The sequence below is a fragment of the Capricornis sumatraensis genome, chromosome 2 (assembly GCF_032405125.1).
Source record: "Capricornis sumatraensis isolate serow.1 chromosome 2, serow.2, whole genome shotgun sequence".
NCBI classification, from domain to species: domain Eukaryota; kingdom Metazoa; phylum Chordata; class Mammalia; order Artiodactyla; family Bovidae; genus Capricornis; species Capricornis sumatraensis.
The window spans coordinates 126,422,961-126,450,469 of NC_091070.1; the positions used below are offsets into that span (position 1 = coordinate 126,422,961).

The 27,509-nt window shown below is 38.5% G+C and overlaps 1 protein-coding gene across 1 annotated transcript in view; it reads left to right on the forward strand.

The window, feature by feature from the left end:
- The window catches only part of SPAG17 (sperm associated antigen 17), a 250,892-nt gene that overhangs the window by 129,387 nt on the left and 93,996 nt on the right, over positions 1–27,509 (forward strand). The window contains exons 19-24 of the mRNA XM_068966033.1: positions 10,015–10,196; positions 11,751–11,848; positions 16,694–16,933; positions 18,345–18,456; positions 20,839–20,994; positions 22,347–22,460. Of these exons, the coding sequence (XP_068822134.1) occupies positions 10,015–10,196; positions 11,751–11,848; positions 16,694–16,933; positions 18,345–18,456; positions 20,839–20,994; positions 22,347–22,460 (902 nt within the window). The remainder of the gene's footprint in view (positions 1–10,014; positions 10,197–11,750; positions 11,849–16,693; positions 16,934–18,344; positions 18,457–20,838; positions 20,995–22,346; positions 22,461–27,509) is intronic.

Sequence of the window (27,509 nt, forward strand, 5' to 3'; positions counted from 1 at the left end):
GTACATGAGTTTGAGCAAGCTCTGGGAGTTGGTGATGGACAGGGAAGCCTGGGGTCTCAAAGAGTCAGACATGACTAACTGACTGAACTGAACTGATGTTAAGATTATGTTAATAAGCAAAACAAGAATTGAGTTGTTTCTCTGATTAAGCTTTTATCAATATGCAATGTCTTTAGGATTGCTCTTTGCTTTCATGGTTATATTGTCCAGTAGTGATATATCTGTACAGACTTTATCATATATATCTTGTCTGATAGTGATAAACTTTACAAGCCTCTTTTTTTTTTAATCTTGTATATCCTTTTCTATCCATTTACCTCTTGCAAAATATATATATAGCCGAATTCATCTGACAATATTTATCTCTTGAGTACCTAGTTCATATATTTGGATTAATTTCAACCATTTAATTTTGTCCTTTTATTTGCCCTTTTTTTCTGTTTCTTTATTTCTCCTTATTTGGTTTGAATTAATTTCATTTTTATTACTACTACCAGAATGACAGTTATATACTATATCTCAACTCATTCTTCAGAAATTGTGATATACACTTTTAAATTTACAAAGTCATCAGCACCTTTGTTATGTTGTTCACTCACTCAGTCATGTCTGACTCTGTGATCCCATGGATTGCAGCATGCTAAGCTTCTGTGTCCTTCAGTGTCTCCTGGAGTTTGCTCAAATTCATGTCCATTGAGTCAGTGATGCTATCTAACCATCTCACCCTCTGCTGCCCCCTTCGCCTTTTGTCTTCGATCTTTCCCAGCATCGGGGTCTTTTCCAATGAGTTGGGTCTTCACATCAAGTGGCCAAGTATTGGAGTTTCAACATCAGTCCTTGAAATGAATATTCAGGATTGATTTCCTTTAGGATCGACTGCTTTCATCTCCTGCAGAAGACCATGCCTTTACCTTCCTACCAAATAATATAAGCACAATAGAGTGTTTTAATTTCTTATCCCCATTCCACATTTTCTATTATTGTAGAACACTTTAATTCTATCTTAATGTTTTTACCCCACAATATAATAACATTATTGCTTTCATATCCAGTGTTTATAAATTAATATATGCCTACTATTTTATTTTCCCTTCTTCCTAAGATAAGAGATTTAAAAGTTCATATAGTGAGGATCTTTGGTAGTAAATTCAGTTTTGTTTATTGCAAATATCTTCATTTTACCCTTGTTCATGAAAGATAATTTTGCTCAGGATATAGTTCTTGATTGACATGTAAATTCTCAGCACTTTGAAGAAAATTATCCCATTGTCTTCTGAATCCCTTTAAAGTTATTAAGATGTAAACATCATTCTTAATAAGAAATGTTACAAGCATGCTTTATAAAATTAGAAACAAAATAGAGGTAACTACCATGACCAATTCTAAGCAACATTTAATGAAGATCTAAATCAGAAAAATTACTAAAAGTATCTTTAAAGTATAGGAATCCAAAAGGAAACTGTCATTATTGGCAGCTGAGGTTATTAGCAACACAGGAAAATCCCAAACAATCTATCTAAAAATGTGAATTAATGGGAGAAATTACCTGAAGATCAGCCCTGAATATTCATTCAGCAACCCTGATGCTGCAGCTCCAACACTTTGGTCTCCTGATGCAAATAGCCAATTCCTTAGAACAGACCCTGATACTGGGAAAGATTGAAGGCAAAGGAGAAGGGAGCAGCAGAGGATGAGATGGTTGGATGGCATTACGGACTCAACGGACATGAATTTGAGCAAACTCTGGGAGATAGTGGGGGACAGAGGAACCTGGCATGCTGCGGCATGACCCCATGCCAGTCCATGGGGTCACAAAGAGTTGGACACAGCTTAGCAGCTGGATAACAACAGCAGCATATCCTCTAACTGCATTTTTTTGCACTACAAGAAACTGCTAGAAAATGTGATGTTTAAAAAAGGAAAAAATACCATCGACAACAGAAACAAAAACTAGAATACCCAAAAAAGCCAAACTTAGGGTTTGTTGTTTACACCCACGCTTTGACCAAAGAAAATCGTTCTTTTTCCATTCCCCTCCCAAGTGAAAATGTTAGATATGTTTGGCTTCAGATATTACAAATTAAATAATAAAACCCAACATATTGATCTTTACATACATTTTATAACTTAATAAAATAGATACATTTTATTTGCAGTTTTTCTCTTTCAGTAACCTATTTTATGACATATTCTATAATTTACTTCTCCAGTGATGTTTATATTATTCTCCCAAGTGTGTAAAATATATCCTTAGAGATTATATTGGTGTTACACTAACCTTATGGATAACGCTGACAATTATATGTATTTTTTATGATCCAATTCTCCAAGATAATTGTGGGTTCAAGTTAACAACCAGAATCACATGGTAAGTACAATTTAATCCAATTCTGTGTTTACTTAGCTTTCTGCAAGAACCCAGTGCAGGAGATACAGCATGAGCCCATCTTCATCTCATCAGGGGGCTCAGCAGCTACCCCAAGGCACCACTTCTTTTGCTTCCCTCCCCCACACTGGTTGCATGTACCTGCTGAAATAAGCATCCAGGTACTGTGTTGCCCCCTTCACCTGAGAAGCCACAGCCTACACTCCACTCCCATTTGTCTCATTAAGGTGCGAGCCCACAGTTCTGAGGATTCACAGCACATAAGGCAGTCAAATTACGCCACCTTTTCTCTTAACTCTGTAGAAAAAACAATACTGTTAGAAGTTAGACTACAAAGTCATTTTCCAAGACCCTTTGCTTACACATACAGGAGCTTCCACAGTATGTACCTGGCTTTATGGAGAGTAAGAATACTTCACATGGAAAACCATTTAGAGTTAGTGGATTCCAAGGGGCTGGGTAGCAGGGCCCAATGGGAGAGATAGTAGGCCAGAAGGATGAAGAATAGATTAATCTACAACCTTGTCAGTCCTTCTGAAGTTAATTCTCTATTCAGCTTTTCTATTTCTTCTTCAATTACTTTTGGAGATTTTTATTTTCTTAAGGAATCATGCATGACATCTAGATTTTCCAGTCTATTAAAATAAAATTAATCAGTATTCCCCAAATAAACATCCATTTCTGAGAGAGATGGATTAATGTCTGTCTTTATGATTATAGCTCTGTTTCTTCTTCCTGTTAGTTCTGCAGGGGTACTGTATGTGTATATGTATATGCATAAAGTTATTTTTGAATTTCTATTTTTAGATAAATCCTTCTTAAAGGATTGTAACTTATCAACATGATAACAACTCTATGTTCCCTTTAATGCTTTTCACCTTGAATTTAACCATATTTGATATTAATATTATTGGAAATTCTTTTATGTTAATAATTTACTGATGTAATGTTCTCAGTCATTTTGCATGTCAACTAGGAATGATGTTTCACTATATTCATGGAAAATTGATTATAATGGTTAAACTAGTAAGGGAATTATTTTTCTCCTGTAGCAAAAAAAAAAATATCTGTAGTTGGGCATTGTCTCAGGGAAAGTGCAGCTACTCACAAAAATTAAGGACCTAGACTTCTGCCATTTTTATATTCTTCTGCTTGAATTGGATTTTTAGATATATCTCTTTTTTTTTAATTTAAACTTTTTATTTTCTCCTGGGATATAGCCACTTAACAATGTTGTGATAGTTTCAGATGAACAGTGAAGTGACTCAGCCATGCATATACATGTATCCATTATCCCTCCCAGAGAAGGCAGTGGCACCCCACTCCAGTACTTTTGCCTGGAAAATCCCATGGACAGAGGAGCCTGGTGGGCTGCAGTCCATGGGTCGCTAAGAGTCGGACACGACTGAGCAACTTCACTTTCACTTTTCACTTTCATGCATTGGAGAAGGAAATGGCAACCCACTCATGGTCTTGCCTGGAGAATCCCAGGGATGGGGGAGCCTGGTGGGCTGCTGTCTATGGGGTCGCACAGAGTCGGAGACGACTGAAGCAACTTAGCAGCAGCAGCATTCTCCCTCTAGCTCTCCTCCCATTCAGGCTGCCACGTTAACACTGAGCATTGTTCTATGTGCTATACCATAGGTCCTTGTTGGTTATCCATTTTAAATATAGCAAGTCCAAGTAGTACAAGTCCATCTCAAAATCCCTAACTGTCCCTTCCCCGCATCTTTCCCCCAGGCAACAATAAATTCATTCTCTAAGTCTCTGAGTTTGTTTCTATTTTAGATACACCTCTTTTAAATATCAACTTGAGTTTTTTAGCCACTCTGAGATCTTCTATCATTTAAAATATTCTAATAATAATAACAATGTTAATTTTTTTACATTTTAAATAACTTAATCTATTCACTTTTACTTTATTTGTAATATGTTTGGCCTCATTCTTACCATTAAATCTATACAACCCATATTTTTACTTCAAGATTAATCCCTTTCTTCCTTTGTTAGACTCAATTTAATTCATTCTTAGCATGTGATTTTTTAAAAGTCATAAATTCTACTTATATTTTTCTAGAAGTTACACTTATCTTTTAAATCACATTTAAATACTTTTATATAATAGATAGGGTTAATGAATATTAATACCATTTCCCAGAAAATGTTAAAATCTTTAGCATATATTCACATACTCCCAGTGCATCTCCTACCTCCTGTTTAGAAATTGTCTATAAATTTTATTTCTAATCATAAAGTAATATTTTTGATAACAAGTAATAGAACTGAATATAAATAATTACTTACATTTAACTATTAATTTTATTCTTTCTCAACTCTTACTTATATCCCATGTTGTCTTTCTTCAACTTTTCTTTTAAGCTCTGGAATACATTTTTGCGTAATTCTTTCAGAAAGTATCCCTGGGTGGAAAACTTCTTGAATCATTGTGTGCCGAAATGTTTCTTATTTTGTCATTTCATTTGAAATATACATATCTGTGTTCTGTCATCACAGATCAATAGTAAGGGTTCTGGGTTTTGTTTAAAATGCCGATTTATTACAAGTTTCTAAGAATCAGAGAGCATAATCTGATTTAAGGATTAAAAGGATCTTTCTAGTTGCTCTGTTAGGAATAGACTATAGGGACTCGAGGATAGGAACAAGGAGACTTGTTGGAAGACTATGGCAACAATCCTAGCAAAAGATCATAGTGACTTAGACCAAGATTCGGCAGTAAGCAGAGTGAGAAGTGATAGGATTTTGAATATATTTTAATATGTTTTTAAAAATCATTTGGATTTCCTGACAGTTGGAAGAAGAACTTGAGAAACAAGAGTAGTCAAGATAACTTCAGGGTATTTGACTTGTTCAACTCGACATGTTGACAAGTGTAGACTTACCACCAACTAACAGGCCAAGTAGGAATTCAAGAGATACCTGTAGTAATAGGCAAGTTTGGCCTTGGAGTACAAAATGAAGCAGGGCAAAGGCTAACAGGGTTTTGAAAAGAAAACACACTGGTCATAGCAAATATCCTCTTCACACAACACAAGAGAAGACTCTACACATAGACATCACCAGATAGTCAATGCCAAAATCAGATGGACTATATTTTTTTACAGCCGAAGATAGAGAAGCTCTATACAGTCAGCAAAAACAAGACTGGGAGCTGACTGTGGCTCAGATCATGAACTCTTTATTGCCAAATTCAGACTTACATTGAAAAATGTAGGGAAAAACCACTAGACCATTCAGGAATGACCTAAATCAAATCCCTTATGATTATACAGTAGAAGTGACATGTAGATTCGAGGAATTAAATCTGACAGTGTGTCTGAAGACCTATAGAAGGAGGTTTGTGACACTGTAGAGGAGGTGGTGATCAAAAACCATCCACAAGAAAAAGAAAGCCAAAATGGTTGTCTGAGGAGCCCTTACAAATAGCTGAGAAAAGAAGAGAATCAGAAGGCAAAGGAGAAAAGGAAAGATATACCCACTTGAATGCAGAGTTCCAAAGAATAGCAAGGAGAGATAAAGCCTTCCTCGGATTAATGTAAAGAAATAGAGGAAAACAATAGAATGAGAAAGACTAGCAATCTCCTCAAGAAAATTAGAGATATCAAGGGAGCATTTAATTCAAAGATGGGTACAATAAAAGGACAGAAATGGTATGGACCTAACAGAAGCAGAGGATATTAAGAAGAGGTGGCAAGAAAACACAGAAGAACTATACAAAAAAGATGACCCAGATAACCACGATGATATGATCACTCACCTAAAGCCAGACATCCTGGAATGCGAAGTCAAGTGGGCCTTAAGAAGCATCACTACTTGGACAAAGCTAGCTGAGGTGATGAAATTCCAGCTTAACTATTTCAAATCATAAAAGATGATGCTGTTAAAGTGCTGCACTCATTATGCCCACAAATTTGGACAACTCCACAGTGGCCACAGAAGTGGAAAAGGTCTGTTTTCATTCCAATCCCAAAGAAAGGTAATGCCAAAGAATGTTCAAACTACCACACAATTTGACTCATCTCACACACTACCAAAGTAATCCTCAAAATTCTCCAAGCAATGATTCAACAGTATGTGAACTGAGAACTTCCAGATGTTCAAGCTGGATTTAGAAAAGGCAGAGAAACCAGAAATCAAATTGCCAACATCTGTTGGATCATAGAAAAAGCAAGAGAATTACAGCAAAACATTTATTTCTGCTTTATTGACTATGCCAAACCTTTGTGTGGGTCACAACAAATGGTGGAAAATTCTTAAAGAGATGGGAATACCAGACCACCTGACCTGCCTCCTGAGAAATCTGTATGCAAGTCAAGAAGCAACAGTTAAAACAGAACATGGAACAACAGACTGGTTCCAAATTGGGAAAGGAGTACATCCAGGCTGTATATTGTTATTCTGCTTATTTAACTTACATGCAGAGCACATCATACGAAATGCCAGGCTGGATGAAGCACAAGCTGGAATCAAGATTGCCAGGAGAAATATAAATAGCCTCACATATGCATATGACACCACCCTTATGGCAGAAACTGAAGAGGAACTGAAGAGCCTCTTTATGAAAGTGAAAGAGGAGAGTAAAAAAAAGCTGGTTTAAAACTCAACATTCAAAAAACTAAGATCATGGCATCCAGTCCCATCACTGCATGGCATATCAGTGGGGAAACAGTGGAAACAGTGACAGACTTTATTTTCTTGGGCTCCAAAGTCACTGCAGATGGTGACTGCAGCCATGAAATTAAAAGATGCTTGCCTCTTGGAAGAAAGTGAAGTGAAATGAAGTTGCTCAGTCATGTCTGACTCTTTGCAACCCTGTGGTCTGTAGCCTACCAGGCTCCTCTGTCCATGGGATTTTCCAGGCAAGAGTACTAGAGTGGGTTGCCATTTTCCTTCTCCAGTGGGTCTTCCCAACCCAGGGATCAAACCTGGGTCTCCCACATTGTAGGCAGACACTTTACCATCTGAGCCACCAGGGAAGTCTATGACCAACCTAGACTGCATATTAAAAAGCAAAGACATTACTTTGTTGACAAAAGTACATATAGTCAAAGCTATGGTTTTTTCCAGTAGTCATGTATGGATGGAGAGTTGGACCATAAAGAAAGCTGAATGCTGAAGAATTGATGCTTTTGAACTGTGGTGTTGGAGAGGACTCTTGAGCGTCCCTTGAACTGCAAGATTAAGCCAGTCAGTCCTAAAGGAAATCAGTCCTGAATATTCACTGAAAGGACTGACACAGAAGCTGAAATTCTAATACTTTGGCCAACTGATGCACAGAACTGACTCATTAGAAAAGACCTGGTGCTGGCAAAGATTGAAGCAGGAGGAGAAGGGGACACAGAGGATGAGATGGTAGGATGGCATCACCAACTCAATGGACTTGAGTTTGAGCAAGCTCTGGAAGATGGTGAGGGACAGGGAGACCTGGCATGCTGCAGTCCTTGGGGTTGCAAAGAGTTGGACATGACTGGGCAACTGAAAACAATAACATTACTAAATCCCAGTAAGCAGTAAGATGCTGTCAGTTCAGTTCAGTCACTCAGTCATGTCCAACTCTTTGCAACCCCACGGAATGCAGCACGCCAGGCTTCCCTGTCCATCACCAACTCCCAGAGTTTACTCAAACTTATGTCCATTGAGTCAGTGATGCCATCCAACCATCTCATCCTCTGTCGTCCCCTTCTCCTCCCTCCTTCAGTCTTTCTCAGCATCAGGTCTTTTCAAATGAGTCACTTCTTCCCATGAGGTGGCCAAAGTATTGGAGTTTCAGCTTCAGCATCTGTCCTTCCAGTGAATATTCAGGACTGATTTCCTTTAGGTTTGACTGGTTAGATCTCCTTGCAGTCCACGGGACTCTCAAGAGTCTTCTCCAACACCATAGTTCAAAAGCATCAGTTCTTCAGTGCTCAGAAATCCTTATAGTCCAACTCTCACATTCATACATGACTACTGGAAAAACCATAGCTTTGACTAGATGGACCTTTGTTGGCAAAGTAATGTCTCTGCTTTTTAATATGCTGTCTAGGTTGGTCATAACTTTTCTTCCAAGGAGCAAGTGGCTTTTAATTTCATGGCTGCAGTCACCATCTGCAGTGATTTTGGAGCCCAAAAAGATAAAGTCTGTCACTGTTTCCATTGTTTCTCCATCTATTTCCCATGAAATGATGGGACCAGATGCCATGATCATAGCTTTCTGAATGCTGAATTTTAAGCCAACTTTTTCACTCTCCCCTTTCACTTTCATAAAGAGGCTCTTCAGTTTATCTTCACTTTCTGCCATAGTGTGGTGTCATCTGAATATCTGTGGTTATTAATATTTCTCCTGGCAATCTTGATTCCAGCTTGTGCTTCATCCAGCCTGGCATTTCGTATGATGTACTCTGCATATAAGTTAAATAAGCAGGATAACAATATACAACCTTGACATATGCCTCTCCTGATTTGGAACCAGTCTGTTGTTCCATGTTCTGTTTTAACTGTTGCTTCTTGACCTGAATACAGATTTCTCAGGAGGCAGGTCAGGTGGTCTGGTATTCCCATCTCTTTAAGAATTTTATACAGTTTGCTGTGATCCACACAGTCAAAGGTTTTGGCATAGTTAATAAAGCAGAAGTAGATGTTTTTCTGGAACTCTCTTTCTTTTTCGATGATCCAGTGGATGTTGGCAATTTGATTTCTGGTTCCTCTGCCTTTTCTAAATCCAGATTGAACTTCTGGAAGTTCATGGTTCATGTACTGATGAAGCCTGGCTTGGAGAATTTTGAGCATTACTTTGCTAGCATGTGAGATGAGTGCAATTGTACGGTAGTTTGAGTATTCTTTGGCATTGCCTTTCCTTGGGATTGGAATGAAAACTGATCTTTTCCTGGTCAGTAAGATGCTGACATATACATAAATGCACAAGCAGCTTAGGGCATAGTATTTAGGATGAGGGTATTCACAAGCCTGATAAGTTTATAGCAAGACTACAGTGTTTCAACTAATCCAGTAAGTCAGTTAGCTGGTGGTCAATTCAGATGGTACCTATTGTGCTATAAAATTGCCCTATAAAGACATTTTACCATATTACTCTGCAATTAACAGTGCTAAGAATGACTGTTTCTCCAAATTGTCATTAACTTTTGGTATTATCAAGCATTAATCTTTGATTTGGAGGGAAATATCTAATTTTTAATTTTGTAGGTCTTTAATCATGAAGGAAGGTGAAGATTTTTCATATTCATTGAATATTTATAAATGACTAGTTTGTACAAAATATATTCTAGCATATATCTCTATATTATGTTTGTTACATGGGCAGTTTAGAATCAGTTAATTTTTGAAAAGTTCATTTGCACAATCAGTATCTTATGCACTTGTTGACTTTGAAGTGAAGTGTCAGTTGTTCAGTCATGTCTGACTCTGTGTGACCCCATGGACTGTAGCCCACCAGGCTTCTCTGTCAATGGGATTCTTCAGGCAAGAATACAGGAGTGGATCGCCATTCCCTTTTCCAGAGGATCTTCCCGACCCAGGGATTGAAACTAGGTCTCCTGAATTGCAGGCAAATTGTTTACCATGTGAGCTGCCTATTAACTCAGTTGTCACCTGCTGATCTTTTCCTTTTTTAGAAATTATTTGGAACTTGTTGCAAAATCCATTCAAGATTGGATCACAAAAGAAGAAGCTATATATCAGGAAACTAAAATGTCTGATGAAATCAATAAAACCAAGTATGAGCTGGAAATAAAATCTTCTGTTGTAACCAAAGTTTCTTCTACTAGCAAAATTTATTCTATTAAAAAATCTAAAAGTAAGTAACCAATTAAACTTATATATAAAGTCCCAAGACATTCTGCTGTTTACTAATTAAATCAAATCTGTAACTATTTCAGGATTAAAGAGTTGTCCACAACATTTCTGTGACTCTTCACTTTCCCTATAAAATAGAATAGCTGCTTTCTAAATATGATGAGAATATTTGTGTTATATTGATTTGATACTTGTCTTATATTGACCCTACTTCCTGCCAGATTTGAAAGATTCAATCTGTTCAGGTTAAATGTGATGTTAGGGAAATGCCAAATGTCTTTATTTTGGTGGGCTTGATAGGTTCGCCTATCTAAGGTTTGTTGGCAATGTATGAGGTAAATTCAGAGACAGTATGTCTCTAAGAATAATTATAGTTTCCAAAGTGAGAATAAAACAAGACCTTCCTTATAAGAGTAAACAGAAGAGTCCTGAGCCTAACTGGGGGGATTAGAATAACAAATGAAGGGAAAATGAATTCTTGGGGGCCTGTGACATGGATTAGATGGGATGTTGCATCAATATACATTTTTGTTTTTGTTGTTTATTTTCATGGTGTTGATGCTGTCAAGCAGAGAGAAGGTGACAAAAAGAAAAAGGATACTTGATCAGTGAATGAAATGTTGATGTAATTCATCTGGAAAATAAAGATATTTTACTGGGTTCAGACAAAGGGAATGAACTCTGTGTAATTACTATTCATTATTTCTGGTAACTAAGTTGAGAGTGATTTCCTATAAATAAGCAAAACTATATAATTTCCTAAGTTTTTGCAACCTCTATAAAGTACCAGAGGAATTAGCGCTTGGCTTGATTCTAAGATAAAACTTGGCAAACCAAGTTAACGATTCACCTTTCACCAAAATGGTTCCATAATCTGTCCATCACTTCGGCCTTCCTCCAGGTGGGGCAGCACAGGACAGCACCAAGTAATTAGAATACTCGATGGGACTGTATAAGATAGGTAGGGCTGCCCTTACAGTTATATCCAGGTCATGCTTATCTGCTAGTACCAAGGATTGTGGGTTGACCGCCTTTCTTTATTTCGCTTCTGAGCAGAATTGAAAGCTCAATAATTATCTGGGTGTCTGTGGACCAAAGTCAGAAAATGATCTATTTGAAATCAGAGTTGGAATGTACCTGGTAGGTATTACATTCTGTTTGAGGCCTCTCAACTCAGGACAGATGTAAATCTTCACCACAAAATAACTGTAATGGCAAGAGGAAGGCTTCAGTATAGAAAGAAAAGATAAATTTGTCCTGTGTGCTTTTAAGGGGTTAAATTAGGATTAATTAGATTAAAACTCTAGTGAAAGTCCAACTCAATAAAAGCTTCAGAATCTCAACACATTGAGAATGGAATGCACTGCCTCCACTGACAGTGAGTTGTTCATCCCTAAAAGAGTTCATTTCTACTTCAGATGTCCACTCTAGAGATGACCAAAAAAAAAAAAGAATTCAGATATGAGTGAATAGGGATCTCCTACAACTCAGATGTTTGGTCCTTCTATGAAAATTAGAGAGTTTTACCAAGAAATTTAATTTTCTCTGGTTATAGGTAACAAAGGAATGAGCAAAACAGAAATATCAGATCAAGAAAAAGACAAAGACAAAGAGAAGGAAAAGATTAATTTTATTTTAGAAGGCTCTCTCAAGGTAATCCAAAGAAAGACAAATGACGCTGATAAATTACAGGTTCAAAATTATTTTGTGCTAGAGCATTTGTGTAGAATCACAGGAAATGATCTTTTGCTAAACTCTCAGATAATTGAATCTTCAATGAAATAACAGTCTCTCCACCAAGCTCATTCCTCCACCAGATGATAAACCTTTAGGGAACTCTGCCAAAATCCAGGGCAGTGCCCCTTGTTCATAGTTGGTATACTTGCTGCTTCTGTGGCAGCAGTTTGTTTTTGTTTGCATTTTTATTGGGATTTTTAATTACAAAAGTAATACCTGCTTTTACAAGAAAACTTAACCTGGCTGGCCTAAGCTCCTGAAATCAGAAATAGTAAGTTTGGTTTGTCCTGTGCTCATACAAGCATGCATGCACAAATGTAAAGAAAGTTTTCATGTTTGGTTTCGGTTTAGGCTTGAGATATATATATATATATATATTTTAACTGCCACATACTTTTTTCTCTTATCAATACATCCTGAATATCACTTCCAGACAGTATCGAGAGATCTAACTTGTCTTCATAGCATTATATTAGTCTATCATTTGGATGTACCTTAATTCATAAAACAATTTCCTTATTAATAAATGCCAATGTTTAAAATATACAGAAACACCCAACTTTTATATAGTCAAATCAATCAGTTTTGGCCAAAATTTAGAAGACATTGCCAGATTTTGGCAAGGATGTGAGTAAAGCAAATTCTCCTATACTGCTGAAGTATAAGTTGGTACTTTCACTTTGGAAAATGGGCATGACTACTAAAGTCAGGCATACGATTTCTCTTTAACCTAATAATGCCACTCCTAAGTGTATACCTGATATACTTATGCATGCATGGGTGCACCAAGACATACGGACACAATTGTTCTTGCAGTGTTGTTTTTAATTCTCCCAAACTCGAAACAATTCAAATATCCATCAATAGAAAGTATAGAATGGTTTACTCATGTGATGAAATACTATGCAGCTCTGGAAATGGCCTCTGCTGCTGCTGCTGCTGCTAAGTCGTTTCAGTCGTGTCCGACTCTGTGCGACCCCATAGACGGCAGCCCATCAGGCTCCCCCAGCCCTGGGATTCTCCAGGCAAGAACACTGGAGTGGGTTGCCGTTTCCTTCTCCAATGCATGAAAGTGAAAAGTGAAAGTGAAGTCGCTCAGTCGCGTCTGACTCTTAGCGACCCCATGGACTGCAGCCCACCAGGCTCCTCCGTCCATGGGATTTTCCAGGGAAGAGTACTGGAGTGGGGTGCCATTGCCTTCTCCAGGAAATGGCCTCTAGCTTACAGAAATATGTATGAATCTCACAAACATATTAAGAAAAATAAGAGAAAGCTAAAAGACTATATATTGATACATTATATAAGATTTCATTTATAGAAAAATTTAAATGGCAAAGCTAAAAACTAATATATTAAAAACTAAGATGATGGTTGCCTTTGGGGCAGTCCAAGTGGGTAGTAGTTGAGGAGAATGAAGGGGGCTTCTGGGGAACTAGAGATCATCTATTTCTTGACCTGGTGGTTCTTTTACAGGAGTGCTTACATGCATGCATCAGTCGCTCTGTCACGTCTAACTCTTTATGACCCCATGGACTGTAGCCTGCCAGGCTCCTCTGTCCATGGAATTTTTCAGGCAAAAATACTGGACTTGGTTGCCATTTTCATCCTCCAGGGGATCTTTCTGACCCAGGGATCAAACCTGCATCTTCTCCTGCATTGCAGGCAGATTCTTTACCTGCTAAGCCATCAGGGAATCCCACAGTAGTGCTTTAGTTCAGTTCAGTTCAGTCGCTCAGTCGTGTCCAACTCTTTGCGACCCCATGAATCACAGCACGCCAGGCCTCCCTGTCCATCACCATCTCCCGGAGTTCACTCAGACTCAAGTCCATCGAGTCTGTGATGCCATCCAGCCATCTCATCCTCTGTCATCCCCTTCTCCTCCTGCCCCCAATCCCTCCCAGCATCAGAGTCTTTTCCAATGAGTCAACTCTTCACATGAGGTGGCCAAAGTACTGGAGCTTCAGCTTTAGCATCATTCCTTCCAAAGAACAGCCAGGACTGATCTCCTTCAGAATGGACTGGTTGGATCTCCTTGCAGTCCAAGGGACTCTCAAGAGTCTTCTCCAACACCACAGTTCAAAAGCATCTATTCTTCGACACTCAGCCTTCTTCACAGTCCAACTCTCACATCCATACATGACCACAGGAAAAACCATAGCCTTGACTAGACAGACCTTAGTCGGCAAAGTAATGTCTCTACTTTTGAATATGCTATCTAGATTGGTCACAACTTTTCTTCCAAGCAGTAAGCGTCTTTTAATTTCATGGCTGCAATCACCATCTGCAGTGATTTTGGAGCCCAAAAAAATAAAGTCTGACACTGTTTCTACTGTTTGCCCATCTATTTCCCATGAAGTGATGGGACCAGATGCCATGATCTTCGTTTTCTGAACGTTGAGCTTTAAGCCATCTTTTTCACTCTCCTCTTTCACTTTCATCAAGAGGCTTTTTATCTCCTCTTCACTTTGTGCCATAAGGGTGGTGTCATCTGCATATCTGAAGTTATTGATATTCCTCCCGGCAATCTTGATTCCAGCCTGTGTTTCTTCCAGTCCAGCATTTCTCATGATGTACTCTGCATAGAAGTTAAATAACCAGGGTGACAATATACAGCCTTGACGTACTCCTTTTCCTATTTGGAACCAGTCTGTTGTTCCATGTCCTGTTCTAACTGTTGCTTCCTCACCTGCATACAGATTTCTCAAGAGGCAGGTTAGGTGGTCTGGTGTTCCCATCTCCTTCAGAATTTTCCACAGTTTATTGTGATCCACACAGTCAAAGGCTTTGGCATAGTCAATAAAGCAGAAATAGATGTTTTTCTGGAACTCTCTTGCTTTTTCCATGATCCAGCAGATGTTGGCAATTTGATCTCTGGTTCCTCTGCCTTTTCTAAAACCAGCTTGAACATAAGGGAGTTCGCAGTTCACGTATTGCTGAAGCCTGGCTTGGAGAATTTTGAGCATTGCTAGTAAAGTAATTAGATGAGTGCAATTGAGTGGTAGTTTGAGCATTCTTTTGTGCTTACTTGGTGGTAATTCACTTAGATGTTCACTTAGGATTTGTGCTCTTTTTGACTGTATGCTGCTGTTGCTGCTGCTGCTAAGTCACTTTAATGTATGCTATAGCTTATCCAAAAAAAAAACGTTTTTAAAATATCTGTCATTTTTTATAATGTTTTTAGGACTTCTTTGCTTTTGATTGCATCAGGTTGATTCTACCCTGAGTTTATGTTCATTTTCATGCACTCTGTTAGAATATTTTCATAGATATGCTTTTCATATTCAGAGATCATTAGAAATTATCTGAAATACATTTTTGTAGTGTAATGTGTCTTAATTTTTCTTTGCCCAGATGGACTGTCATTTTACTAGTACTATTTGATTAAATGTAATATTAATCCCCACCTCTTAAACTAAATTGAAATGTTGATATGTCACATATTAGGTACCCATTTTTAAATCTATTTTTAAAAATCCCTATAAAATGATAAAAGACGTATTCTAAGCTCTTCTGAACACTGGAGTGTTTAGTGTTTGTGTCCTTTGAAATTCATATGCTGAAAATCTAATCCCAATGTGAAGGTATTTTAAGCCATTTTTGAATGCTGAATTCTGTTTCAGTCACCCACTTATTTATTCCTATACAAGTACCATACTATTTTAATTACATTAGCTTTGTTCTAAGCTTATACACTGGGTAGGCAGGAGTTGATTTCCCCATCTCCATTAGTGTTCAGTTACCCTCAAAATGTTGTTGGTTGATATTGGAGAGCCTCCCAGGCTTTTTGGTATTAATGGTAAAGATAAATTACATGGCAAAATATATGTTTGCTGCTTATACTAAATTTTAAAGTACTTGTTGGTATTGAAACTAATATCTCTTGGGGCTTTTTCCTTTATTTAGGAGATACATTGAATTATGGAGATTGATTTAACAGTATGAATAAGCTTTGCATTTCTAAAACAAATTTCCCTTCAGCATTTCCTAAAGTTTAATCCTTATCCTACAAAACCACATATGCCATAATTGCTTAAGTATCTCTGGAAGAGGAAAGAGGAAAGAGTTAAAATATGTATGTTTTTGTTCCATCCTAACTGATCTTTGATAGTAGAACCTAGGAATTTTAAATTTTAGTAAGCTCCTGGGTCCATCTTTATGTACATTATTGATGAAAATTATAACACCAGTTTTTCATGGCATATTATTATAATAAATAACTAGATTTGATCTGATAGTATTTTATCTAAAATTTTTGTATCTAAGTTGATTGAAATTATAGGCTTTTATATTGTTTTTAACAAACATCCCTATTAAGGTTATGTTGGCTTTTTAAATTTAGTTGATGCACAGTATTATATGTTATATTACAATGATGATTTAATACCTTATTTTTGAAATACATTATGCTAGGAATGTTTCCTTGAACATCTAGTCTATCATATTACCGATTATTTAGAACCTACATTTTGGATTTGGCTCATGTGGAAAATATAGGAGGCAGAGAAACCAGCTAAGAGGCTGATGCAGTAACTCAGGTTAAAGATAAAGAGAAACCTGAAGTTAAAAAACAAAAACTGCAACAGAGGTGAGTAAAGAAGCTGCAGTGAGAGAATCAAGGATTGTACGACAGTCTCTAGTTCAGTATTTTGATCCATCAGAGACATAGCTTATAAAAATTCACGTAAAATGGTCTCCAAAGTGAACCTGAATGGGATCAGATTTGTTTCAAAATCCTATTAAATGTTTTAAATGTGTTTACAGGCCTGGAAAGAAGAACAAGATCGGTTAGCTGAAGAGGAACGCTTAAAGGAAGAAAAAAAAGCAGAAAAGAAGAGTAAGGAGGCTGGTAAAAAGAAAGGCAAGGAAAAGCTAGAAAAAGAAGATAGTAAGATTTTGAAGAAAAAATCTTTTATAAAGGAGAAATTGAAAGAAGAGCAAATGAAGATCCCGGAAGTAACAGAGGAGCCCCTCCAGGAACCAGAACCTGAGATAGTTTACCCGGTAGAATCAATTTTCTAAAAAGCCCCTTTGGATTACTCCTAATTGTTTGGGGAAAAACTCAGCTTCGTCGAAAACAAGGTTTTCAGTCTTCATTGCCGTCAGAGAGGCCTTGGGGTTTCTGCCAGTATAGGTGATCTCACATCTGCAATCCACCCTCTGATACCTGGAACCTTTTTTGCAGCCAATTGGCAAGGCAGCAACACCCTCAGGCCAGTTTTTCTTGAGTGCCATGAAGCTAGGTTTCTAGATGGAATTTTGGCACAAAAGCATTCATTTAGGTATATGTAAATAAGCAACTGTGATAGGTCAAAATGTTACCAAACCGAACTTGGGTGCACTTACCCACACACAGTAAAGCCAATCTACTGACACCGGGTTGTTGAGAAGGAAAGTGCAGCATTTAACCAGGGCGCCAGGCAGAGAGTCCTGGACTCAAAGCAGCTGACTCCCCAGTGGGTTTCAGGAAAGCAGATACCAAGGCCAAGTGAGGGAGGGGAGTCCCAGGCTACATGATCAGCTGTGCACAATTCTCTAGTTGATGGCGAGGTAATAGGTCTCAGGGGTAATAGAGTCACAGGTATTAACATTATCAACCCTTAGATGTCAATAGGTCTGGGGGCTACTGTGCTTATTGTCATCAAGTAGTTAGTTTCTTCCATTTAGGGGGAGTTTTAGCATTTATAAAACAACTGAGGAAATGTGCATGAGATACTATTATCTAGGTACTTAGAGGAGCTAAAGCAGAGGATATGAGAGAGGTAGTCTCTCCTGGGAAGGCCTCATAGGGTCCTGAGGACACAGAGGTTGGTTTTATCTGACTTAGATGACTGGACTTGCTGAGGGCATTGGGTTGTCTCTCTGTCGGCACCCACATTTCTCGCCTGTAGCTTTTACCTTTTCCAGTCTCTCCCTCAAGCAGTTTTACAAGAAAAACATAATGGGCAAAAATTAGGGGAAAAGTAATAGTCCTCATCTAGTTACTACTCTGAGCCAGTTGTTCTCAAGTTTTAGTATGTAATCGGTGTCACTTGCAGCTGTATTAGCCGCAAAGTTGGAAAAGTCTTTAACACATGACCTTCTAAAGTGTAAAGTTATTAATATTCCTCTATATCAGTCCACTTTAAACAGAAAGTTAATAGCCAATGAAAGAAATTGATTTCTCTTCCTATGGTATTATGAAGATAACCCAATGAACAGAGTTTAAAATCATGAGCCTCCTTTAATTCTGCCTGTTATTGTAAGACCACAGAAGGTGCCAAAATAAGATGGACACTGGCCTCTGAGTCTAAAAAGTGATAGACAAATCCTTTAGCAAAAATAAGGCTTATGGCAACTTGAACTGGCTCACGCGGATGACCTAATCTTTGTCAATGGCCATTCCACATTCAAAGCATGATGTTTTCTCTTCTAGTTTCATGGATACAACATGGGGGAAATACCTGTGCAAATCTCAGGAACAAATTATTATCTGTATCCTTCCGATGGAGGGCAAATTGAAGTAGAAAAGACAACATTCGAAAAAGGTACCATTTGACAGCAGCTGGTTAATGGCTTGGAAGATATTAGCCCATTTCAGATCACCGTGGGGCCTTGTCCTCCTGACTGTGATGAGTGAGAGTAGTGATATGCCCCCAGTAGCTCATTTATGCACCATGTTTGCCATCTTCAGACTTCACTCTTTTCTGTTATAATAGCCTCTGCAAGGCACAGGCCACCTCAAGGTTAGCTGGACATACTAAGACAAATATTCCATGATGTGAAAATATTGCTATAGGATTGGAAAATAATGGTAACTGCAATAAACAAATCATTATTTAATCATGTTAATTACAACAGACAGTATTATCTCAGAAACCAAGCACAAACTGTAAATTTAGAGCCAATTCCTGGTTTGGTCTTCTGGAGCACAGAGCTTGGGGCCCTGCCTCTGATATCCAGTTATTTTAGATAAAGAGTAATTGCCTCTGGATTCAGAAGTCTTCAGGGGAGGAGATCTTGCAGAATGAATTGAGGCAGACCTACTCTGGAAAAAGGACATGCATTGTTCCCCCCAAGGGAAGGGCAGATCTGGGCTCTAGGAAACTTACCAAGGAATATCTCATAGAGCGTCTCTTTTTACTGTGCTTTAAAGATTTTTAAGGATGGGTTTGAGGACCTGGGCTTTATTTGAACAACTTATCATCTTGAAGGGAGCAGTGGTTGCTGAGAGCTGGGAAGACTCAGTAGGGAGGGAATGTGAGCAGGATCCTGTTTAATGTCCACAAGATTATGCAACCCAACAAGGGCTGCTCCCACCTACACTCTGCCTATGACACCAGCCACCCCTTCTCACTTCCCACCCTTCCTCCACCTGCCATCCCTCTCTTAGTTTTCCTTCCTCCCTCCCTTCCTTGTCATCAAATGACCATAATTCAATGAGGAAATCATTACAAGAGTGAGAATGCTATTCTCTATGTGGAATCATGGCTCAAGCATCATTAGGTAGTAATTGCCACATCAAACAAAAGATCATACTAATGATTTTTAAAATAAAAAGGCCTGCAAGTTACTCAAATTATTTAAAGAATGGTTGTGGTACAACTTCTATCAAATGCCTGACTTTTTACTATATAGAGTTTGTTTATTTGAAACATGAAAGGGATTTTTATTATAGATGTTGTTCAGTTGCTAAGTCATGTCCAACTCTTGCAATCCCATGGGTTATAGCCGACCAGGCTCCTCATTTCCCAAGCAAGAATACTAGAACGGGTTGCCATTGCCTTCTCTCATTAATAGATTGATATACATATGTATTTCTATTACCACAAGTTTCAGTATTTAGTATTTTGAATATCATCCCTGGGTGTAGAGTATAATTAGTGATAAAGATGAAATTCAGAATCACATAACTGAGAAGAGCACTAGACTCTAGTTTTATAATGCTATGTTTTGTTTTCAGTAACTATTCTTCACTCATCAGTATTTTCATATGCATATAATGTATGGAGAAATGTGAAAGTGGGCTTCCCTGACAGCTCAGTTAGTAAAGAATCCTCCTGCAATGCAGGAGACCCTGGTTCAATTCCTGGGTTGGGAAGATCTGCTGGAGAAGGGATAGGCTACCCACTCTGGTATTCTTGGGCTTCCCTTGTGACTCAGCTGGTAAAGAATCTGCCTGCAGTGTGGGAGACCTGAGTTCAATCCCTGGGAGAAGGGATAGGCTACCCTCTCCAGTATTCTGTCCTGGAGAATTCCATGGACTCTTTAATATATATAAGTTTCAGATAGTTCATATGCTATCTCAAAGTATATTATTTTCATCTTAATCCTATCAACTTTGAGAGATGATCATTCAATGAAAGTTGAAAAGCCTGGGTGAAAAAAAAAAAGAAAAAAGCTGAAAGAGGAGAGAAAGAATGAGTCAAGACACTGGAAGAAAGAATATGTTGTTTGGGAAATTCTTATGTGTTCTTAATAACAACTACTGTAACTAACATTCATGCAATTCTTTGTAAACTGCAAAATCTTTTCACATTAACCCTCGCACGTGATTGATCATAAAGTTGAGTATAGGTGAGGAGCCTGGCAGGCTACAGTCCATAGAGTTGCAAAGGGTCAGACATGACTGAAGAGCGACTTAGCACACCTTAGCTCAGCCAATTTATCCTCCCTTCTATAATTTGATTATAGGTGTGAGCAGAAAATCTGAAAACGTCTTCCTGATCCACCTGCTATTTCTTCCTGGAATCCCGCCATTACTTTATTCCTTTAGGTATCTTTTTTGTAAAAATGGTGACATCCCTAGGTATTTCCAGTCCTGGCTTACATTCTATTATGTAAATTGGCTGCATTATTTTGAGGTTTTATTACAGAGTTTAATGGGGCATCACCACCAGCCCACTTTCTATCCCATGATTCTTCCCCAGGTCCAACATTTATCAAAATGAAAGTGAAAAAGGACAAGCACAATTTTTTAATTCACTTAAGAGACCCTAGGAAAATTGTGGAAAAGAAGAAAAAAGAAGAGGATTATCCTTCAGAAGATGAGAAAGAAGAAGGAGGAGAGCAAAACTTCGAAGCAGGTGAACAGCTGCATCTTTGTGGCAGTGTATTAGTACCTCAGTAGGTCAACCACATCCACCTAGCAGAAACACAGGTGTCCCCAGCAGGTAGCATGTGTAATTTTTCCAGATGATAACTGAAGTGTTTTGCTACCTTATGTATATACATTTTCCATAATATAATGTGCATATATAACACATTGTATACATAACTGATCTATAGTGGGCTGCTTCCTTGGTTTTGCCTCCTCTGGGAACCCAGCTTTTGATCCCAGCTGACATGCAGGCTACCTTGCCTGGCTGTGTTTATATAGTAACACTGAGTTTGCAGTACCCATCCTGTCCTGAATTTTATGTTATGCACTATGCCATGTGCAGTCTCTAGGAGTCAGGTCTCCGTTAATCGACTCCTACTGGAAGGCTTGGCTTCTCTCCAATATTGACTGCAAATGGTGGAGTTTTTATCTGGGCTCTTCTCACTTCCTTCTCCCTGTAGTCTCAGATTTCCCAAGTTGCAAGGACAAGAAAAAAATCCTAAATTTGGCCATGAGTATCTCTACCTGCTTGTAGGTGAGAGTTCCAAATGGATGTCCATTAATCATACACCATAAAACTTCCTGATAACACCATTTAACGTCTCCAGGCACGTTTCACTGGAGAAATCAATTGCTTCTCACCCAGTGTGGGTTATACCTGCAAACAAAGATGAGTTAATTAATAAAATGCTTTGAACACAAGTTAATAATAAGTAATAAGATCAGTAACTAAATCTTGCTAACAAATGTAGTTACAGTCTCAGTATTTTCTAAATTCAAGGTAAGAATACAGTGTTTGACAAGTATGAATGTATCCAAGGACATTTTAGTTTTAAAAATAAAAAAAAATTTTAATGGCTTTTCTGTGTTTTGCCAAATATAAAAATACATGGTTTAGTATAAAAATTAGGAAATAAAGGAATATTTTTAAAAGATGACAGTTGCCCATAAGTCTACCACCCCAGAAGTAACCACTATTCTCAGTATATTTCTCTTTCTTTATCATAATGTGAAAGTGAAAGTCGCTCAGTCGTGTCCAACTCTTTGTGACCCCATGGACTCCACAATCCATGGAATCCTCCAGGCCAGAATACTAGAGTGGGTAGCCTTTCCCTTCTCCAAGGGGTAATGAGCAGTTTCCTTTTCATTAAATATCCTCTACAAACCATTTTTCAATGATTTCATAATAATTCACTGGTGTATATTTATATATATCATAATTTGCTTAACCATATCCTTGTTTTAAACACATTTAGATGATTTCCACTTCTCACTGAATTTTGCTTACTTTTTTCTTTGATAAAACAGAAATGTCCTTGATTCAATTTTATCTTTTAGAAGAATCAAATAAAGAGAATAAAGCTGTCAGCAAGTTTGGATCTTTTTCTGCCACCTTGGAAAATGGAATCTGCCTCTCAATAAGTTACTATGGATCAAGTGGATCAGCACCAGGTGAATTAAACACAACAGAAAGGATAAATGTCCTGTGACCAAGGGCAGCTGCTCATCCTCCATCTGCTTACTTGTTGATAAACATGTTCTGATTTAATGCCCCTCATTTCCTGAGCAGTGGGAATATTTGTGTGTGTACATATATATGTAAGTGCACATGTATATACACATATAATCTTTCATACATAGAAAATAACAGTGGTAAGACATTTTAAACAGCATTTATCATATGTATAATCTCCCATATAACCGCATATTATAACCACATATACATGCATATAAGTTATCTTTGTGAACTAGCCCATGAAAATCAGTCTGTTAGGTGGTGACAAAACCAACATGATTGGCTGAGGAATCCTCTTGATTTTCTACAGAATAATATTTCTTTGAATCTTGTGTTTGTAGAACTTCTCACTGTGCCTCAGAATATTAGTCTTAAAGGAGCCATTCACTAAACATCTTGAAGGATTTATTTACCCTACTCTCAATAGACAAATTCTCCAACTGGAAGCTATTTCCTTACAAACCACAAAATAACCTGTCACTTTACCAAGAACCAATTAGGAGAACTTGTGGGTTCTCCGGCATTTTATAGGAATCTATCCACAAGATGTTTTAAAAAAAAAAAGCTTTATAAAATCAAAAGGTAATCCTGATGCTGTGTTTCCTTACACTATGTGGGAATCTCTGTGATCAATTATCTGCCTGACCATGTAGATCCATTTCTCTAGAGACAGGATTCCTATAGATCATTAATCCACATTTCTTCAGTTCAATTCAGTTCAGTCGCTCAGTCGGGTCCGACTCTTCGCGACTCCATGAATCGCAGCACGCCAGGCCTCCCTGTCCATCACCAACTCCTGGAGTTCACCCAGACTCGTGTCCATCGAGTAGGTGATGCCATCCAGCCATCTAATCCTCTGTCATCCCCTTCTCTTCCTGCCCCCAATCCCTCCCAGTATCAGAGTCTTTTCCAATGAGTCAACTCTTCACATGAGGTGGCCAAAGTACTGGAGTTTCAGCTTTAGCATCAGTCCTTCCAAAGAACACCCAGGACTGATCTCCTTTAGAATGGACTGGTTGGATCTCCTTGCAGTCCGAGGGACTCTCAAGAGTCTTCTCCAACACCACAGTTCAGAAGCATCAGTTCTTCAGTGCTCTGCTTTCTTCACAGTCCAACTCTCACATCCGTACATGACCACAGGAAAAACCATAGCCTTGACTAGATGGACCTTAGTCGGCAGAGTAATGTCTCTGCTTTTTAATATGCTATCTAGTAGGTTGGTCATAACCTTCCTTCCAAGGAGCAAGTGTCTTTTAATTTCATGGCTGCAATCACTAGCTGCAGTGATTTTGGAGCCCCAAAAAACAAAGTCTGACACTGTTTCCATTGTTTCCCCATCTCTTTCCCATGAAGTGATGGGACCAGATGCCATGATCTTCGTTTTCTGAATGTTGAGCTTTAAGCCAACTTTTTCACTCTCCTCTTTCACTTTCATCAAGAGACTTTTGAGTTCCTCTTCACTTTCTGCCATAAGGGTGGTGTCATCTGCATATCTGAGGTTATTGATATTTCTCCTGGCAATCTTGATTCCAGCATGTGTTTCTTCCAGTCCAGTGTTTCTCATGATGTACTCTAGATATAAGTTAAATAAGTGTTTCTTACCTTGTGCCAAATATTGTAGTCCCTTAGTGAATTAAATTTGTTAGTATTTTTGCTTTTATTTGGGTTTTGACCTTGAACTTTGTATTTTGATTTATTTTTAATCCATTTGGAGAAGTCATTTGGTGCCTAGCAAATTATGTATTAAAATCCATGATCACATACAATCACTAACTACACTCCTTCTGAACAAGGTTATCAACTTTTTACATTAAGATATTTACATTCTACTCTCTATCAACTATACTGCTGCTATTTCTTAAGTGATTTCCTTATTCTCAATGAATCCTTAAATTAATATGTAATCTTTCCATTTAATACAGATGTTCCTCATTTTAGGTTATAGGTATTGCATTTTAAAATGTTTATAGAGTAGATAAGAAGTATTGTTTTAGTTCCTGTATATTTTTAAAAAGTTGAAGGCATGGGTCTTTGTAAAAAAATACATAAATTATAAATTCCTTAAGGATGTATACAATATTAATAATATTTAAGAACACTTATCTACTAATGGCTAAACAAAATTTCAATCCAATTCTCCCATCTTATTTCAGTACGCACAGCTCTCTGGAGCTTATTCATTTTGCTTAACTGAAGTTTTATGCCCACTGATGATGATACTACTTTATGCTTCCAATTTCCTTCTCTCCCCAGGCCCTGGCAACCACCATTCTACTCTTTAGTTCTGTGAATTCAGCTATTTTAGATATTCACATAAGTGAAATCAAGCAGTGTTTGTCTTTTTGTGACTGGCTAGGGCTTCCCTGATAGCTCAGTTGGTAAAGAATCCACCTGCAATGCAGGAGACCCTGGTTGATTCCTGGGTTGAGAAGATCCCCTGGAGAAGGGATAGGTTACCCACTGCAGTATTCCTGGACTTCCCTTGTGGCTAAGCTGGTTAAAAAATCAGCCCACAATGCAGGAAACCTGGGTTCAATCCCTGGGTTGGGAAGATCCCCTGGAGATGGGAAAGGCTACCCACTTCAGTATTCTGGCCTAGAGAATTCCATGGACTGTATAGTCCATGGGGTCGCAAAGAGTCGACACAACTGAGCAATTTCACTTTATTTCACTTAGCATAATGTGCTCAAGGATCATCCACAGTGTTGCACATTACACAATGTCCTTCTTTTTAAAGACAATAGTGTTCCATTGTAGGTATACATCACACTCGAACCATTCATCTGTCAATGGGCCTTTTGTATTATCTCCACAACTTGGTTCCCCTACGCTTTTTGTGCCTTTCACTTCCTTGATGATCCATGTTATCTCTTATCTCCGACCAATTGCCCATGCTGTGCCCCTTGCTCAGAACTCTTCCTCTTGCTATATATACCACCACTTTCAACAGTGAACTTCCTCCCATGCTTCAGGACTGAGCTTATAGGTTACTTGCTCTAAGAAATGCTTCACTCATGTGAACTGAGTCTTTGGAGGTGAGTGGAACTTGCTTAGACAAAGAATCAAAGGAAAGGAATTCTATACTAGGAGCAGCATGTGCAAAATCTTAGTAATATAAAAGTGTGGCACATTTGTAGAAAAACAATTGCACAGTATAGTCAGGCCTTCATATCCCATATCTATGGGTTCTGTATTCATAGATTCGACCAACCTCAGGTTTAAAATATTCTTTTAAAAAATTCAAGAAAAATTCAAAGAGCAAAACTTTGCCCCCAAATTGGCTGTATGCCAAGTACTGCTGAAGTCAGGTGAATGAGGGGATGTGTAGGCCCACCCTACTGTGACCTCCCACCACATCACAAATCCACAGTCTCTCCAGTGCTCATTGTATGAGCATTATTCTTGGCATTTTGTGTGTTTGCTACACATGTTATGTGCACATGCTTGGTTTCTGTGGGAAAATGGCTCCCAATAGCAATCAAGTGGTCAAAACAATCCCACAAAGGCCAAGAGGGAGCACAAAATGCTATCTCTCAACAATAAAATACAAATCTTTAGATCTTTTAAAAAGTGACATGTGCCTTGCTAAAGTGGGATGTAAGGTCACTAAGAACAAATGGAACATTCTCACAGTAATGCAGAAAGAAGCTGAAATTCATAAAAGTGTTAGAGCTGCCCCTACAATGGCAAAAATTATCTCTCTGGTTCATGCCAAAGTGCTTGTAAAGACAGAAAGCATTTTGTGTGTAACTAAGGGCCATAGCGTGAAGCATGGGGGTAGCAGAATTATGGATGAAAGAGCACATAGCCTCTGTGAGCAGTGCTGTGGGGATGGTGAGGAGAGCAAGAGGAAGGAGTTTAAGGGTCTTAAGAGATGGCTACTTAGGTAGTAGAGTGTTAAAGGTCCCTCAAAAACTTAAAGGTCATGAAACAATCAACATCAGCCGATGCCAAAGCAGCACTGGTGTTTCCAGAAGACCTCTAGAAACTCACAGAAGAGAAAGTTCACTTTCCAGAGCAAGCCTTCAGTTGTAACAAAACAGGCTTATTCTGGAAGAAGATGCCAAATCATATTACATCTGTAACAGTGCCAGGTAAACCCTGGGGTTAAAGGCCCACAAAGCTCACCTTACTCTGGGGCTGTGTGGCAATACAGCAGGTAACATGATCAAGCCTAGTCTATAAGCAAACAACTCCTGGGCCCGAAAGAACAAGAACAAAAATTGTCTGCCTGTGCTCTGGAAGCACAACAGGAAAGTTTGGGTGACAGAAGTCTTGTTCTTGGAATGGTCCCTCCAAGGCTTCATTCTTGAAGGGAAGAAATATCTCGAAGAGAAGGGGCTGCCATTCAAGGGGCTCCTCTTAACTGGCAATGCTCCCAACCAACTGAATTTCTCTGCCTCATTGACAAGAAAGTGGAAGTGACATTCCTGCCTCCTAGTGCTGCATCACTGCTGAAAGAAAGTGTGAAAGTGAAGTCGCTCAGTCGTGTCCGACTCTTTGTGACCCCATGGACTGTAGCCTACCAGGTTCTTCTGTCCATGGGATTTTCCAGGCAAGAGTACTGGAGTGGATTGCCATTATAGCCACTCAATCAAGGCATCATTGAGGTTAAGGCAACTTACATCCACGTTACCTTGGGGGAGATTCATGCTGTCCTTGGTGCTAACCTGGACTTCAGCATCATGGATTTATGGAAGAGCTCCACAGTTGTGGTTTGAACTGTGTTTATTGCAGAGTCTGTAGGTACCCTGAAGCCTGAGATAGTCAGTGCATGTTTGAAGCCATTATGGAATGAGATGGCTGATGGTCTCAACAACTCCCCCACTATTGATGTAGAAATCATCAAATATCTAAATATCTCAAATGTTGCAAGGGAAGATTAAGGGGATGCCTCCTCTGACATGGTCTAGGATGATGTCAAAGAACATATAGGAGAAGATAAAGGGATCCTTAGCAACAAGGAACTCGAAGATCCACTGAAG